Raw genomic sequence first — 17,722 nt, forward strand, 5'->3', positions numbered from 1 at the left:
AGCCTTTCACAACCTCATTTCTAGCCTTTCTCCATCTCTTCTCTACAAGAAGCAACTAGTGGGAATCATGATAACTTGCTTCAGTCTTGTGAGGACACTATAGCACAGAGTGCTTTGCTAACACTTGTGGGCAGGGCTTACCCTCCACCTGCCAGTAACAACCACCACCTCGTTAAAAGTTTAATTGACCGTTAAAATCATACCTGTAAAAGGACTGAAGTTTGTATACTTTCATTAAGAAAGTACATATTTTAGAAATTTGAGATTTTCCCATGAAGATCATTTTGTTTTAGTGAAGAAACTGCGAAGCACAGATGAATTTTAAAGAGTACAGTACTTGTTCTCAGTAATGTTCAACGTTCTTGAAGTAATATGAGCCTTTCCGGACTTTTATCATTGCTGGAGATTTTTCAGAATTTGAAGTCCACACTCCATGATCAGCATCACAAATATAAAGCAAGTAAACTCAAGTATATGCAAATAATATAATTACCAGTGCCTATTTAAGTTCAATTGGATATAATTGGAGATCTTATAACGTTAAAAATAACTTTTACATGCTAGAGTAAAATTAGAAAGCAATCCTCTTGCAATGCTGTCCTCAGCCTTCCTCATATTAATATAAAACAATTTAGAAAAGAAAGACACTTTAGAGGGATATCTCAGTCCACATGAACCACAGCTTGGCTAGTAAGCGGTGGTTGGCTATTAATAAGTAGCTATTCAGCTCTTGTTAAAACACCCTCAACAGGAGTTAAGGCATTTATAAATATGAGACATTTGTACTTTATGGTATTATTTCTTATAACTTTGTATCTGTTTCTGTATAATATGTGAGAAAATAAAAATATACACAAAAAGAGTAATTATTATTAACAAATTACCAATTTTTTAACCCTGTAAAAATACTAAGACTTGAAGGTAGTAATTCTATAATTCAAAATGTTACATTTATTGTAGAAACAGCATATCTACATATATACATTAATATATTAAAAATGTACAGAATCTCTCAACTTTGAACAACTCGGTTCTTAATTAAATATAGTGTGAATTTAATGACCATTTCTTTATATGTTACTATACATTTCCTCACCTGAAATATATACTTCAAACTAAATTATAAATAAATACTGAGGACAATATGTACCAAAAACAAAAGGTTACTCCCAAAACAGACCAAGGCTTTGTTAACTGTAAGATTTTTAAAAAACAATTACAGTATAATAAAATCAATTTGATTAATCTCACCTGAGTTTCACATGGATTCCTACTTGATGCTAGCTCATCACATGCAGGACAAATTAGTTTTCAGCTTCTGCAATTCACCATACAAGTTAATTTTCAATTATACAATTATTTTCGATATTGCAATCTCAAAAAATAAAAATTAGTGTCAGCTTACACTAAAGTTTCTATTTTGAATATTTTTTTGGAACAATTAACTTTGCAGTATTGTATTTACACTTATCTACAATGAAAGTTTAAACACTTACAGCGTTCAGTTCGGTTAGGGATTCGGAGATCTTCAGTCATCAGGGGTTGTTACTATCATTAACATCATCTGGAGTAAAAAATAACAGTATTTACAAATTCTAAGTGTATATAAAATATATATCTTGAAAAGTATGCTACAGCTTTGTGAAAAAAAAGTTTTTTTTTCTTTACAAAGGAAACAAACTATATACCTTTGATTGATATTTTTTTAAATAATATACTAAAAGAAAGTTTCATAGCAAACAAACCAAAAAAAATTTTAATGTCATAGGAGGTAAAGCTCTTGAATTCACCTTTTGCAAAGGCCATGGATTTGGAGATAGAAGGAAGCAACTGTCCAATTTCTTCTTGAAGGGTACTGTGAATAAACACCCAGCAATGAATTTAATATTAACTAATAATACATGTGCATGGAAACTAGGACCCTGATTTTGTACATACACTCCCTACTAAAGGTTCATCCACTGAAATGCCTACAAACACCTGATGCATATCTAACTAGTCAGAAGGATACTATGCTACTGAAATCTCAGGTGATGTGCTCACAGTAAAAAGTAACAAATACTTTCACCACTAAAGTGATGCAGTGATGGAGGATTCTTAATGGTAGAGTGAATCAAAATCATGACCTTGATTCATAATTAGTCATTGGGACTAAAAATATTCCATGGGATAGTAACAGTTTCCTAAACATATCAACTGGATTGTGATACTAAGTGAGCAAAAGACATCCCTAAAAACCATAATGTGAAGAGACTTGGGAGGCCACATTGGAATACATACACATCCCATTAGCAAGGCCTTTAAAGGAGCTTTAAGGAAATCCTTTATTGGAATGAAGTCCCAATATTTGAGAAAAGCCTAACCTATGACCTTGACTACAGACATCATTTAAGTCTTCCAAGTATTGTAAAGTGTATCACCATTTGTCCAGCATATCTACCAAGGGATTTAACCAACTGTCTGGTAAAGAAAAAGTGTCTTGAGTAGGCATAAAACAGGAATTGTATAAGCATTATCTAATAAAGTTCTTTCTCAGAAGCCTTGCTTAATTCCCTCTGGGTGAATAAGTGTGGAACTTTGGATTGCACAGGTGCTTTCAAGTGGAAAAAGACATGCAAGAGACCTGAATACAAAACAAATGTCCAAAGCCCTGTTGTGGCCACAGACAGAAAATGAATTGCCTTCAAGTCCCAGGGATAAGATATTTCACTTCCCATACACCTTAAACAAAAATTCCTGTTACTCATATTGGCTAACCTTATGAAATCTGAAATTCTAACAATGGTGATTGACAGATCTCCAGACTAAGGTTCTATCAATAAAGGTATCATGGTCAGTGGGGGTTTTTACCTCTAATGTTTACCCAAGCATTCACCCTTTGGATGTTTGTTCACAAATGAAGGGATCAGTTTTTAAAGGAACAATAAAAACCAGTTGCATTAACATCCAAAACTCATCTCCAAAGGTGATTTTCTCAATTTGGACAATTACCCAGTCTTTCCGTCAGCCCTGCGAAATTCAAACCTGGTAACCTATAAAAATTCAAGTATCAAAACATAGCCTTTCATCACCACTCAAGATGTGTTTCAACAATACCAGTCTAGTGAATCCCATTACAGTACTTGTACACAGTAACATTGTCAACCACACTTACCTGAAAAATCTATAGGCAAAACTCTCATACCACCTCAACCTTCTGTGGGAGCTGGCTCCACAAAATAATTTTGGGCAGTGATGCCTCAACCTACAACAGCTGCTGAATGACAATGAAAGGTCATTGTCTGAAACAACCTATGCTCCATTATCATTACCTAGTAGTCAAAAACTGATTGATAGCAAGATCTGTGAAACCTACTTTTTAAAATCCTTTCTGTATCTCATTCTAGCCCTTTTGCTGGTTCTAGATGCCTTGAACAACAAATGATGGAATGTTTTTGGCTCTTCCTTAATTCTAAGCTATTTATTCATCACATCAGCTAGTATTACTTTGGGCACCCAACCACAGCAATATACTTGGCTATACAGATAGTATTCCAAAGAACTATGAACTTCAAAGAAATGGCCAATGGTTAAGATTGTGACATTAATCCTCAGGTATGTCAAATTTAGGCGACAGATTCCCTTAGTCAACAGGATTGTGCCATACCTGAGAAATGGCTGCTTTAAATCTTCAGGCATGCAAGATAAACTGCCAATTACCTTTAGACAACAGTATACAAGATAGTATGGGTGCCCCCTGCATTCATGGTTGCAAAGATCCTTAGCACTGTACTGTATATGCCTTTTTAATATCCTGATGGTTAAGCTAACTTCTAGTTGAGCTTTGGAAGTTTCTGTTCATTTTACCACATATGGGATAAAATCATTTGGAACTATGCTATAAGAATGTGTTCTTAATTGCAACTTTAATCAAGTGTATTATAATCTCAACCTCCACATTTTATGCATCTGAAGTAGACCGAGTATTATCACTTTTATTATTATTATTATTATTATTATTATTATTATTATTATTATTATTATTATTATTATTATTATTATTATTATTATCACTAGCTAAGCTAAAACCCTAGTTGGAAAAACATTACACTACAAAATTAAATAAGTGGTCTCAAGTTGAGTAAACTACAATAAATTGACTTAAGTTTTCTGTTCCTTTACCGTGACAGGGTATAATTCTTCCACAGTACAAGTATTCAAGAGGGGTATTTTGTATATTCAAATGTGATATTAGCAACATACTGAAGCTCATCTCTTGTACCCAGTTAAGGCTACAAAGTTTTAGCCAATCCTGGCAGGTAAAAGTATCCCAAAAAACTATTCAGTTTTAAACATCTGACTACTTTTGGCAAGTCATTAAGTTTAGTACAGTGACTAGTACAGTGGTAACGTGTTTGCCTAGCATTCACATGGCAGCAGATCGATCCCTGCCCGGGACCATGAGTTTAAGCTGTTATACTGAAGAGGCCAATGCTATGGTAGGGCACCACAGTGGAGGGTTGGGTTTGCCCGGCTGACGTTCTGGTGAGCATTTATTCTGATGGAACTGAAGCCAGACACCTTTGACCTTTAAATGCATGTTACCTCTTCTCTAGGCTTTTGACCACAACAGTATCATAACTTGTTAAAATGATTTCATCAATGATCCCAACATTACAACACAATAATGAGAGTCAAAGAGAGTCTCCATGGAAAATGATTGGAAAACCAAAACCATATTTTAGTAATAAGAAAAATAGCTCTTACCTTTATGAATGTGAGCAAATCCATTACACACAGCCTCATACGATACAAATATCACCCCTGACGAGGCTGCGCCTTTGAGCACGCTGGGCCACAGCCCTTTGAACCAAGCTTTCAGTCCTTCTTCTCTTGTGATACTTAAAATACACTTCCAAGCATTCTCATACACCACAACCTGCAAGATTAAAAAATCCAGTTAATGTTGGTTTTTTTGGCTTCTTCAAGGCCAAAGTAATGTACTTTAATTAAAGGCTTTTGTATCTAAATATGAAATTTAATTTAAAAAGTCCTCCCAATAATTACCTGGTTTCATTCAAACAGGCTCTTTTACTTACAATTATGGAAAACCCATTTTAAATAAGATTGTAAATTATATTCATATTGAAAAAATCACAATAATTACATGACTATAATATGTGCAGAAACAAAATATAGAGCCTTCCTATATGAGAACCAGTACTTTAAATAAAGGAAAAAGATATAGAACTTTAAGACCCCTACATAAGAACAAGCTGTGTTCCTAGAGTCATTTCTTAGGTTGAAAAGTTTCCAAGTCCAACATGATTAATTTAGGCATCAAGATCAATAACTCCCAAATGCCAATTCTCCACTCATTTCAGCTAGCTGATCTGACTGACACTTGGTTGCTGACTTATGTATACATTAAAAATTCTTACAGCAACTTGTCAAAGACAAAATACTTAAGTTAATTTGTAATCAGTTTTGCATTTACAGTATTAAAAGATTTTTTTATTACAGTCGTGTTCATACCTTTAAAAGCTCTTAAAGAAAAAAATATTCATCTACGATTCTAGGGAACTTTCTGAATACTGTAATGGTGGAAATCTGATTGTGTACTTTCACATCACTTGGTTCCTATTTAGTATTATTTCTTACATAAACAAACATGGGTATTTTTTTTAAGTTTCACATAAATGCAAGTTGTAGCCTTGATGGTTTGTCTAATAAAATATAAGTAGAACAAGTAATAGGACAATAATAATATACAAATACAGTACAGTATACTGACAATAATAAAATACAAATACAGTATGCAAGCTTCAGCATGTCATTTGATTAATAATAATGGTAAGTATATAGTATAGCACCTGCATAGATGAGAACGTGGATTCATACAGAAATTCAGCAATGTTTAAGATAAACAAAATGACATGAGAAAGCAGAGAAAATTCATAACCTTATGGATATAAGAACCCCGCTTAATACCTTTTCTTTAAAATTTACTTAATTCTGTGAAACTTTTAAGAGCTAACCAATACTCAGCTACCACCAAGATTTAGATGCAAGGATCACTTAAGAAGTAAACTTAGCTCCTACTACAAAAAAACCTAATAACAGTATGAAATAGTGCAGCCTGCCCTTTTAAAGACCTGAACTGTACAACTGACTAATTATCCTTTAAGACAGGAGGAGAGACTGTGGTCACAGAGATACGGAAAGATACTTCTCAATCTGTGGTTTCCCATCACCTACAGGTCTGATAAGCCTTACTAGTCTAGCGAGCGTGTATTAAGAACCGATGACATTGGCAAGACAACCAATGTTTCCCAATTATCAACTTCCTAACAATTCCAACATTTCTGATTCTATGGAAAATGTGTTCTGGTACTTAAGATTTATATAAAACACAAAAAGGCAATACTGTTCATTACTAGCTTCCAAAAATTAAGATTTTCTATTATATAAAAATAGTAAAGATTTAGACAGTGCTCTCACAGTGTTCTCTTGCATCATGGACACTCACTAAATGACCAGCTATTTGAGACAAATTCCAGAGCTTTATCAAGCAATGTAAAGAAGAAGCAATTAATGAATTTGTATATGATTTTCTTTAGACAAATGTTAGTCCAAAAAAAGGTGTGATACCTTCAGGCTGCAAAAATGAGTCGTCTAATGGTAATGCCTTCAAGCTTAACCTGAAAATAATAATCGACATTCATCAATAGTTCACAAAGTACTTCTGGTCTTTTTTTAAAACTTACATTAGATAAAAGTCTTTGACAGTGTTACTTTGCCTAAGGCATCAATGAGGCACATCAAGCCAATTAGTTACACTAGGAAAATTACCTGAAATAAATGTGGTTCCAAGGAATAAACCAAGAAAATTACTAAAATAAAAAATAATTTTACTGTAAAAGATAAAACTTTACCTTGCCAAACTGACTTCTGGCTTTCTCAAAACCTATAATTTGCATCCTCTTCTTTAGTACATCCAGTGGGTATACACAGACTTTAGCAGCAGCACCAGCTGCTGATCCACTTATAGCAGCTGCACTTAGCCATGGAGACTCAGCACCTGTAAAACAGTGACACATTTTAAAAGGTAAAATTATATTTTTTAGTACAAATTCAATCTTGTATACCATAAAAACACACCATTCCCAATCTTGTCATCCATTAGAAGATGAAAAAGCAGGTTGGCAAATGCGCACAGGTTACTATCCATCTCTGGTATTCAAGCCTAATTATTCTTTGAGTAAAATTATCCCTCAGTGGCAGAACTAGATGGTTAGGAGGCATGGATATGTAAACACAATGGGTTTGTATTGATAAAGTTAATTCAAAATAGCCCAAACAACTGCTTAGGCAGATGGTGCATTAAGCTGCTGATGTTCTTTCTAAGGCAAGATGAATGACGAGGAAACAAAGGAGGTCTGAACATGATTAATCATAAGAAATTCACAACAAAGAAAATTGGAGCAAATTTCAGCAATGAATAATTCACATTTTATGGGTACCTTTTTAATCTATTTTTAACAGGGTTCCTGTCCAGATATCTGCTAAAACAAATGAGTAATGGAAGAGAAACAAGAGGCAAAACTTGTCATGAAGAAAACTAGTCCCATACAGCGGAAATGTCATGCATGTAATTTCTCTCGTAAGTCAGAACAATTAAACTACACAAAGAGCTGAGAGTTAAGAATCATGCCCCTCGACAATCAGCTGGGACATCATCTGAGGTGATATTGCATGGAGAAAAAAAAAACTCCCAGGCCAAAAGGAAGAAAATTTTTCCTTAAATTCCTGGAGTGATATGGAAAAGAAACCAAATGACAGTACCACCTTGCAAGATAAATGGAAATAAACTACTTCCACAGATCTTAAACAACAACAACAAAAAAAAAAAACTCATAGGGTCCTTCTCACTAGCAGAATCTATGTTGAAACATGGATGGAGCTGCCTGGCTGGCAGGAAGATCAGAGAAATAATGAATACAATATTGTGAATTGGGAAAAAAAAAATTCCTAAAATAGTCAATCTGCAAAAGATCTCAATTTACAAACAAGAACCCCATCTCCCTACAACTTTAGGGGGAACCACAACAGAACAAAAACAAAGATATACTGCTGACCAGTGGAAACACTGTACTGTAACTTATGCCAGAAAAATGACAAATTCGGAGATAATTTGTATTTTTCCTAACCATACAAACCTTAGCTATTTACATGGGGTATTACTTTCGGCGTAGCTGAAATGACGAGCCATTAGAATTTTAACGAGGGTTAATTACCCCCGCGCTAGTTAGCAATGGGGTAGGGGGTGTGGTAGCTAGCTACCCCTCCCCCCCTCACACACCGGTGAACTGCTTCACTTCACTTAAGAGGTAGGACTTGCCTTGGGGGACAGGGCTGGCGGGCAAATATGTGTAAATAGCTAAGGTTTGTATGGTTAGGAAAAATACAAATTATCTCCGAATTTGTCATTTGTTCCATAACCGAAATACAAACCACGCTATTTACATGGGGTGACTTAACCCTTAGGTAGGGTGGAAAGTCCCAGCCTTACTGGCTTTGGCTTTGCCCGGGGACTCAGAATCCGAGTGAGCAGCACTCTAGAAAAGTGTCCCTGCCCCTCGCAGACGTGCGGCCTACATAAGCTTGTGTGTGGAGGATTGAAGTGTGACTCGTCCTAGGAAGTTGACCTGAAGTCCTTTAGATGGAATTCTAGGCTAGGACGTTCCCAATACCACCTCGTCAGGTATGGGGGACGCGACAGTATTATCTTAGTACTAGGAACACAAGGAAGCATGGTTTACCTGCAGAGGTTTGAGGTCAGCTATGCAGAGAACCCAGGATGCTGCTTTCCCCAAGAGAGGGGAGGATGAAGAAAGAAGTAAGGGCCAGACATACTCTTTCATTCATGCAGTCTAAAACCGGGTAACAATGCCCTCAACCTTCTGCTACCTGTCCGGCACTCCAGGGTTCTGAGTCTTAGCTACAAACTCAGGGACGAACCTGAACGTTACCTCCCCCCATCCCCTTGAATGGGCGACGTCGTATGAGAGACCATGAAGTTCACTGACCCGCTTGGCTGATGCCAAAGCGAGCAGGAACACCGTCTTCCAAGACAGGTGTTGATCAGAAGCCTGGCGTAATGGTTCGAACGGAGGTCTCGTAAGAGCCCCGAGGACGCGAACCACGTTCCATGGAGGAGGTCTCACTTCCGACTGAGGGCAGGTAAGTTCGTAGCTTCGAATGAGTAAAGAAAGTTCCAGCGAGGAAGAAATGTCTATTCCTTTCAGCCTGAAGGCTAAGCTTAAGGCTGAGCGACAGCCTTTCACCGCCGAGACTGAAAGGCGCATTTCCTCCCGCAAATACACAAGAAACTCCGCTATTGCTGGAATAGTGGCATCGAGGGGAGAGATACCCCTCCCACGACACCAACCACAGAAGACTCTCCACTTCGCCTGGTAGACCCCTGCGGATGACTTTCGTAGGTGTCGAGACATCCTCTCTGCAACTTGTTGCGAAAAGCCTCTCTCAGTGAGGAGACGCTGGATAGTCTCCAGGCGTGAAGCCGAAGCGAAGCTACAGCCTTGTGGTAGATGTTGCAGTGTGGTTGCTTGAGTAGCTCGTGTTGTGGGGGGAGTTCTCTTGGGAGTTCCGTCAGGAGCTGCAGAAGCTCCGGGAACCACTCTGCGTGATGCCATAGCGGAGCTATTAAGGTCATTGACAGATTGACCGATAGTCTGGTCTTGTTGAGCACCCTTCTCATCCGACAGAACGGTGGAAAGGCGTAGACGTCGATGTTGTCCCACCGTTGTTGGAAGGCATCTTGCCAGAGTGCCTTGTGGTCCGGGACTGGGGAGCAGTACAGCGGCAGCTTGAAGTTCAAAGCTGTCGCAAACAGGTCCACTGTCGGGGAACCCCACAAAGTCAGGACTTTGTTGGAAACTTGAGGATCCAAAGACCACTCAGTACTCAATATCTGCGATGCTCTGCTCAGACTGTCGGCGAGCACATTACTTTTCCCCGGAATGAAGCGAGCTGATAGTGGAATCGAGTGGACTTCGGTCCACCTCAGTATCTCTACTGCAAGATGGGATAGCTGTTGTGAAAAGGTACCTCCCTGCTTGTTGATATAAGCCACTACTGTGGTGTTGTCGCTCATCACCACCACGGAGCGGCCCGCCAGGGTCTGTTGGAACTGTTGAAGGGCCAGATAAATGGCCTTCATTTCTAGCAGATTGATGTGGCGGTACTTTTCTGATTCTGACCATAGGCCTGAGGTCCTCTGGTTCAGAACGTGGGCCCCCCCCCCCACCCTTCTTTTGATGCGTCTGAGAACAGCATCAAATCCGGGGGGAGGACGAGAAGATCCACTCCCTTTCGAAGGTTTTCGTCGGTCAGCCACCACTGCAGGTCCGTCCGTTCCGCAGGTCCCATAGGGACCAGAGTGTCCAGGGAATCGTTGCCTTGATTCCACCGGAACTTGAGCCGCCATTGCAGGGATATCATCCTGAGGCGGCCGTTCGGAACTAGACGGGCCAAGGAGGCCAGGTGACCTAGGAGACGTAACCAAGATTGGGCTGGAAGCTCCTCTCGTCCGAGGAAAGGTCTTGCGACCCTCCTCAGCCTTGCTATCCTGTCGTCTGATGGAAAGGCTTTGTGGAGATTGGTGTCTAATATCATGCCTAGATATACCAGTCGTTGAGTTGGAAGCAGAGAAGACTTCTCGAGATTTACCATGATCCCTAGATATTGGCAAAGTCCCAGAAGCTTGTCTCGGTGTCGAAGAAGGGTCGACTCCGAGTCTGCCAGGATCAGCCAGTCATCCAGATAGCGAAGGAGACGGATGCCGATCCTGTGTGCCCACGAAGATATCAGGGTGAACACTCTGGTGAATACCTGAGGTGCTGTGGAGAGACCGAAACACAGCACCTTGAACTGGTAGATCTTGTTGTCTCAAGTACTTCCTGGAAGACGGATGGACTGGGATCTGGAAGTACGCGGCCTTCAGATCCAGTGTGCACATGAAGTCTTGCGGTCTCACTGCAAGTCTGACCGTGTCTGCTGTCTCCATGCTGAACGAAGTTTGCTTGACAAACTTGTTCAGAGCTGAGAGGTCGATGACAGGTCTCCAGCCTTCAGACGCCTTCTTTACAAGAAAGTCGACTGAAGAAGCCTGGGGAGCCGTCGACGACCTCCTGGAGAGCATCCTTCTTGAGCATGGTCTCGACTTCTGCCCGAAGGGCTAGCCCCTTTGCCGATCCCATGGCGTAGGAGCTCAACGACACTGGATTCGCTGTCAGGGGAGGAAGAGATGTTATGAACGTGACGCGATATCCTTGACTGATCACAGAGATCGTCCAGGAATCGGCCCCAAGTTGCTGCCACCTGTCCGCGCAACTTTGTAGGCATCCCCCCATTGGTGGACATGCAGGGGGATTGCCAATCCTAGAGTTTACGGCCTCGGCCGCTCACCCTAGGATTCCTACCTCCCCTGGAGGACTTTCCGCCTTTCTTGTCCTTGACAGGAAAGGGCTGCTGCTTAGACACCTTTGCCTTTGCTGCCGGAGCCTGTTTCCATGTCCTAGACTGACGAGGCTGCTGATGTTGTTGTTGAGGAGCTGGAGGCTTGTAGGGCCGAGATGTAAGGGCCCTTTGGAGGAGCGAATCGTGATCCGACTTCCTCCACCTCTCAGCTGTCCGTTCCACATCCTTGGGCTCGAACAAACTCTCTCCAAGGATGGAGGAGTGTCTGAGCTTGCCGACATCCACGGCTGGGACTTTCGAGTGGAACCTCTCGGTCACGGCATCACGACGTTTTAGGATCGAGTTTGCCCACAAGTTCGAAACTTGGCGAGCCAGGAGCTCGATGGTGCGCGTGCCCGAGAGGAGGAAAGTCTCCAGGGCCTTCCTGGTGCTCTCCTTGGACAAGTCCTCGGGATCACAACAGGATGCCCAGACCCCAGCCAGATGTCCAGCCACGAAGTGGCCTGCATGGCACACTTTGCGACCTTCTCCTGGCTTAGGATCTCCGTAGCCGAGAATGTCACCTGCTGGGTGGAGAGTTTCTCGAGAGAAATTCCCCTAGAGAGCTCTTCCACAGAGTGGTGGAGGGGAAGAGCTAAACAAGACTCCCCCATGATCTCGAAGTACTTCCTCTGTTGTACACGAGGAGGTGGGAGGAGTTTGTTCCCGGCAGAGGAACGGCTGGAGGCGGTGAGTTCGGAGAGCTGGCCCTCAACCTTGTCTCTGGCACTCTTCACTCCCTGGGACCAGGGCAGAGCCGCGCTGGCCTTTGGGAGCTTCTGGGTACCGTAGACTTGGTCCAGGACCGTATCCTTGCCTTTGCGGGGGGCGGTCTCGGGGTCCTTGATTCCGTTGAGTTGCCTCATTAGACTCAGGACCTGCCAGAAGGCATGCTCTGACTCTTGCTGTTCTCCTCCTTGTGGACTGGCAGCAAGGTCTCCTGTCCCCAGTAGCTCTACTTGGGGAGATACGTGGACGTTCTCCTGGGGTCTCGCTAGCTCTGGTCGAATCCGGGATGAAGACTTAGGAGCAGTCTTCGAGTCCTTAGGCTCCCTCCTGGGAGGGATACAGGACTCAAGCAAAGAAGTCTGGGGGCTCCTCTCCACGCAAGACGGTTCTCTTCCTTGAGGTGGGGTTCCTCCCATTGGTGCTGTGGGAGAATGCCTCACCTCGCTGGATTCTCCTGAGGTCGGAAAGACTTCGTCCACAGGGGAAGGAGAAAGTGTCTGCGAGGGAGGAAGGGCTTTCCTGACGGACTTCTTGGGAGCCAGCTTAACCCTAGGAGAAGTTACCACGAAGTCCATTCCTCTCCTTCTCTTCAGCGGGGATGAGGCTGCCGTTGGTTTCAGTCCCAGATCAGCGAGGGCCGGCTTCATAGCCTGCACGACCGCTTTGATCAGGGACCCGAACCAAGGCTGACGGCTGACCGATGCAGTGTCAGCAACACCCGCTGGAGGGAAGGGGATTGGCTGATCCTTAGGAGTGGATACCACGGGGCCTGCCTGAAAAGAAAAATGTTGCGCAGACCTCTCCGAAGATTCTTCCTGCTCCTGGACTTAAGCAGCTCTGCGCTTACGGGGTGGAGATCGTGAGGACGAAGATCTGGAAGCACGCGTCCCCGAAGACTCGCAAGGTTGGGCGCGCTGCGAAACCCGGCGGGAATCGCTGGCGTACGCGCGATGGTAGAATCACTGGTTCGCGCGGGGACGAGAGGGAGTGTGGGCGAGTGGGCGCGCAGGCGAAGGTGCGCGTGGTCGCGCAGGTGCGCATGGTCGCGCAGGTGAGGGTGCGCGCAGTTGTAAGGGCGAGCGCTGGCGGTCGGGAGAACGATGGCGCATAGGCGATCGGTGGCGCGTAGGCGAGCGATGGCGCGTAGGCGAGCGACTACGCACAGGCGAGTTGGCGCGTGGGCGTGTCGGAGACCTGTGGCGATCTGGAGCGTGGGCGCGTTGGAGAGCGCTTGCGCGCAGGTGAGGGATCGCGCGGGCGCATAGGAGATTGTTGGAACGCAGTTGCACGTTCAGAAGGTACCAGCTGGGGCACAGGACCAGAGGGCGAGGTTGCGCGCAAAGGCGAACGCTCGTGGGCGGGCTCAGGAGACATCTCATGGGCACGCGGGTGCACAGGTACTCGGGCTGCCTTAGAAGTGCGCGCGATGGCTGGCGTGTAGGCGAACGTCGGCGAGGAGGCGAAGGAACAATGTCCTTGCCTGCGCCCAGATCCGGAGATCGTGGGCGTGCGGGCGAACGTTGGCGCGCATGGCACGCATCAAGAACAGGGCGCGCAGTTGTGCGCTGACGAGCAGGTGATTGTGGGCGCTCAGGAGACCGATGATGCGCATTGCGCGCAGCAGGAGCGCTGGCGCACAGGAGAGCGCTGGCACACAGGAGAGCGCTGGCGCGCAGGTGAGCGCTGGCGAGCAGATCTACGGTGAGACTCAGCAGGAGATCGTCGGCGCGTTGAATCAGAAGAAGTCTGGTCAGCAGGAGAGCGCCTGCGCGGAGATCGTGGGCGCGCAGGTAAAACCTGGCACTTAGGGACTCACCCACAATGTGGGATAAGCCCTTTGGCCCCGAAGGGACCGGTGCCTATTGGACAACGGGGTGCGTTGGCGCCCACTGCGCATCAGCGTCCAGGAACGGTGATAGAAGACTGGAAGGTCTGGCAGGCGTCGGAGATCGCGAACGATCTGCGGAGAGGTCTAGCGATGCAGCTACAATGGTCTGCTCTCGTCGTGGAGTATCCTCTGCGGGGCACGTCGAAGGCGAAGATCCGAAGAGGTGCCTCCTAACTCCCTTGTAAGGAGAAGGAAGGCCTCTACGGCGAAGAGGAGGGCAAGCCTTACGGCGAAGACGACCTCAAGGCACAGCAACACCATCGTCTGTCCTCCGAAGAGGAGTCTCTGTCAATGCACTCCCCCGAGGGGGAGAAACACCCGCAGGAGAGCAGGAGAGACCGTTGGACTCAGCGCCTCCCTCGAAGGATGTTCGAAGGGGGGAACTGAGCCTTCAGCAACATCCGCAACCGCAGCAAGGGTTTGACCCGACCCGTTGGAAGCCTCTGCCACAACAACGTCGACAATAGACAGAGGATCTACCTGTTTGACAGCTGCACCCAACTGGATCAGGTCAAACAGGGCTTCCCTGGAGGGCGAGCCCTAAAGCCCCAAGGAAGCCCAAAGCTGTAAGAGTTCATCGTTAGCAACATGGTCATCAACAAAATCAATGCCCTCCCCCGGAGGAGGAGGGGGAGCTGCCTCGCTATGGGAGGCAATGCCCTCTCCAGTACCCCGAGGTTGGGAAACAAAAGAATGTCCTACCCTACCACTCGACGGCCTCTCAAGAGAGACCGATCGAGTGGGAGCTTCGGAGGAGGTTCGGGCAGCGGAAGAAGAGTCCTTGGAACCTTCCTTCTTCAAGGCAGCACTTGAAGGAGAAAGGTCACGCTTAGACTTCTTCTTACGCCGCCGGGCAAACCTCTCCCACTTGGAGGTAAACCACTCCCTGCACTCACTACAGTTTTTATCCCTTTCACACCGTTGACCTCGACAATACGGACATAAGGTGTAAGGGTCCGTCTCGACCGCCGACATGAACTTTCCACAAGGGAGGTCGGGGAGTCCAGGGCACTTCCGCATGATAGAAAGGAAGGATGAGGCCAACTTCAAGCACACAAGCTGAAAGAAAAAGAAAAACAAAATTAAGGCTGTCAATAATGCGAGGGCGAAGCAGAGACGTCTGCTCATCACCCGAGCCAAAAGTGAAGTGAAGCAGTTCACCGGTGTGTGAGGGGGGGGAGGGGTAGCTAGCTACCACTCCCCTACCTTGCTAACTAGCGCGGGGGTAATTAACCCTCGTTAAAATTCTAATGGCTCGTCATTTCAGCTACGCCGAAAGTAATACCCCATGTAAATAGCGTGGTTTGTATTTCGGTTACGGAACAAATTGTCATTTACATGTTTTCTATTGTAAAAGACACAAAAATAAAAATAATTACCTGCCAAACTTTAAACATAATGCTTATGAAATCAAATTATTTTATTATACCCAGACCGGCAAAGGCATAAAAAGTGACCCCAAATACTTACCCCTTTTACCCCTCATTGGCTGTACTGGTAAGTTTCACAAAACTCATCCCTTTACCCCCATGGACGTACCAGTATGTCCTTGCAAAAAAACTGTTTATTACATTTTTTTGCATATTTTTGATAACTTTATGAGAAATTTCAGGCATTTTCCAAAATAATGAGACCAACCTGACCTCTCTATGATGAAAATTAAGGCTGTTAGAGCAATTTTTAAAAAATAATTTCAAAATGTGCTTGAAAAAAAAAAAACGCCTGGGGGTTAAGGGTTGGAAAGTTCCAAATAGCGTTGGGGGTAAAAGGGTTTATTACATTCTGAAACCAACAATGGTGTAGTAAAAGGAAATGTAGTAAGTTGCATGCATTAGTACACATTTGTAACTTTTGTAAAAATGCTGAGCAATAACTAGCGATCTATAAACCAGCAGGTAATCTTCACAATGAAAGTTGGTTCACCCATACTTCAACATTCACTAGTACACAGCTATTTAAGATTTTATTAAATTTTTTACCCCACCAGGATGACCATAGCATATGTTAACAGATAGGAGTTTATAAAAGTTATTAACCCTTTTACCCCCAAAGGACGTACTGGTACGTTTCACAAAACTCATCCCTTTACTCCCAAAGGACGTACTGGTACGTTTCACAAAACTCATCCCTTTACCCCCAAAGGATGTACTGGTACGTTTCACAAAACTCATCCCTTTACCCCCGTGGACGTACCAGTACGTCCTTGCAAAAAAATGCTATTCAAAATTTTCTTTGCATATTTTTGATGATTTTTTGAGAAAAATCAGGCATTTTTCAAGAGAATGAGACCAACCTGACCTCTCTATGACAAAAATTCAGGCTGTTAGAGCAATTTTAAATAAATATACTGCAAAATGTGCTTGAAAAAAAATAACCCCTGGGGGTTAAGGGTTGGAAATTTCCAAATACCCTGGGGATAAAAGGGTTAAGAACATAACTGATTACTAAATTAATATTTTTTTCTGAAATATCTACACCACTAGTTTCTTTTTCCGATACTGAAATATTACTTCAGTATCAAAATCTTTCAATGACAAATTCATTTCACTGCACGAGTAAAATTAAAAATCCCAATTAGCAAACCTGAAAACTTACTATCACTATCTCCAATCAACTTGACTATCACACCCAGAAGTCCACTATAAAAATAGAAGATGAGAGCAGTCTGGGGTGCACTCATGGCTAAAGTAGGCAAAAGTCCCTTCCACAGACTGAGTGGACCTTCGTGACGTACTATCTTGATCCATGCATCCATGACGCCACTATAAAGCTAAAAAAAAATTAAATCAATTAATGACTTATCCTGAACTGATAAATTAGCTTTAACTTCTTATGATCTAGATGTGAACAACAGTGAGTAATCTGACAAGATCTAGAAATCTTTAATAGCTTAGCCAACATTTCTATAAAGGGTTTAGGAGTACAATACAAATAAAGTGGTGCAAAAATCAGAAGTACAGTACAGTGCATGTTAGTAAATTTTACAAAAATGTAACCTGCATGTTCCTTTGTGATCTCGCATACTGTAAATATTTTCATAATTATCTAATGATTAAATAATCTCAGAAAACAAATACAAAATGGCTATAATCATATACTCTACCATCAAGAGTAACTGTAAAAAATTATTCAAACCAATGGACTCTAACATCAAGAAACAACCAGAATTTTAAGTAATACTGTACCCTGCAATGATTAGATGTCTACCAATCAAAGAGGCTAATTAGTAGGCACTAACCATAATTTCTTAAAACCCATAGCTAATACAATTTTATCACAACCATACCTCTCGTATACACCCACACTTGTGATTTTCGAATGCCCCAAGCTTTATTCTTTTGTAAAAGGAGATTGATAGTAATATGATGTATGGCATTGATGGTTAGGTAGAAAATCAACCTCCCCCCCCAGTTAGTCAGTGCAGTCAAATCAAGCTTGTTAACTAATATTTATACATCTCCCCAAGTAAAGGTAATGAAGTGGTAAATTAGATTCAGCCAGCAGAGCTCTTAAGTTTAACAGAGGAAATTATAGCCTAAGAACTGTCCTTTTAAGAACAATGCTACAGTACCCAACATGTAGAGG

The 17,722-nt window shown here is 43.1% G+C and overlaps 1 protein-coding gene across 1 annotated transcript in view; it reads right to left on the reverse strand.

Annotated features, from left to right (window-relative positions):
- Positions 1-936: 936 nt before the first annotated feature.
- The window catches only part of LOC137656812 (mitochondrial thiamine pyrophosphate carrier-like), a 615,169-nt gene continuing 598,383 nt past the window's right edge, over positions 937-17,722 (reverse strand). The window contains 5 exon segments of the mRNA XM_068391122.1: positions 937-1,318; positions 1,497-1,564; positions 4,747-4,918; positions 6,915-7,060; positions 16,733-16,907. Of these exon segments, the coding sequence (XP_068247223.1) occupies positions 1,536-1,564; positions 4,747-4,918; positions 6,915-7,060; positions 16,733-16,907 (522 nt within the window). The 3' untranslated portion in view covers positions 937-1,318; positions 1,497-1,535.

This window comes from Palaemon carinicauda, chromosome 17 (genome assembly GCF_036898095.1).
Source record: "Palaemon carinicauda isolate YSFRI2023 chromosome 17, ASM3689809v2, whole genome shotgun sequence".
In the NCBI taxonomy this organism is placed as follows: domain Eukaryota; kingdom Metazoa; phylum Arthropoda; class Malacostraca; order Decapoda; family Palaemonidae; genus Palaemon; species Palaemon carinicauda.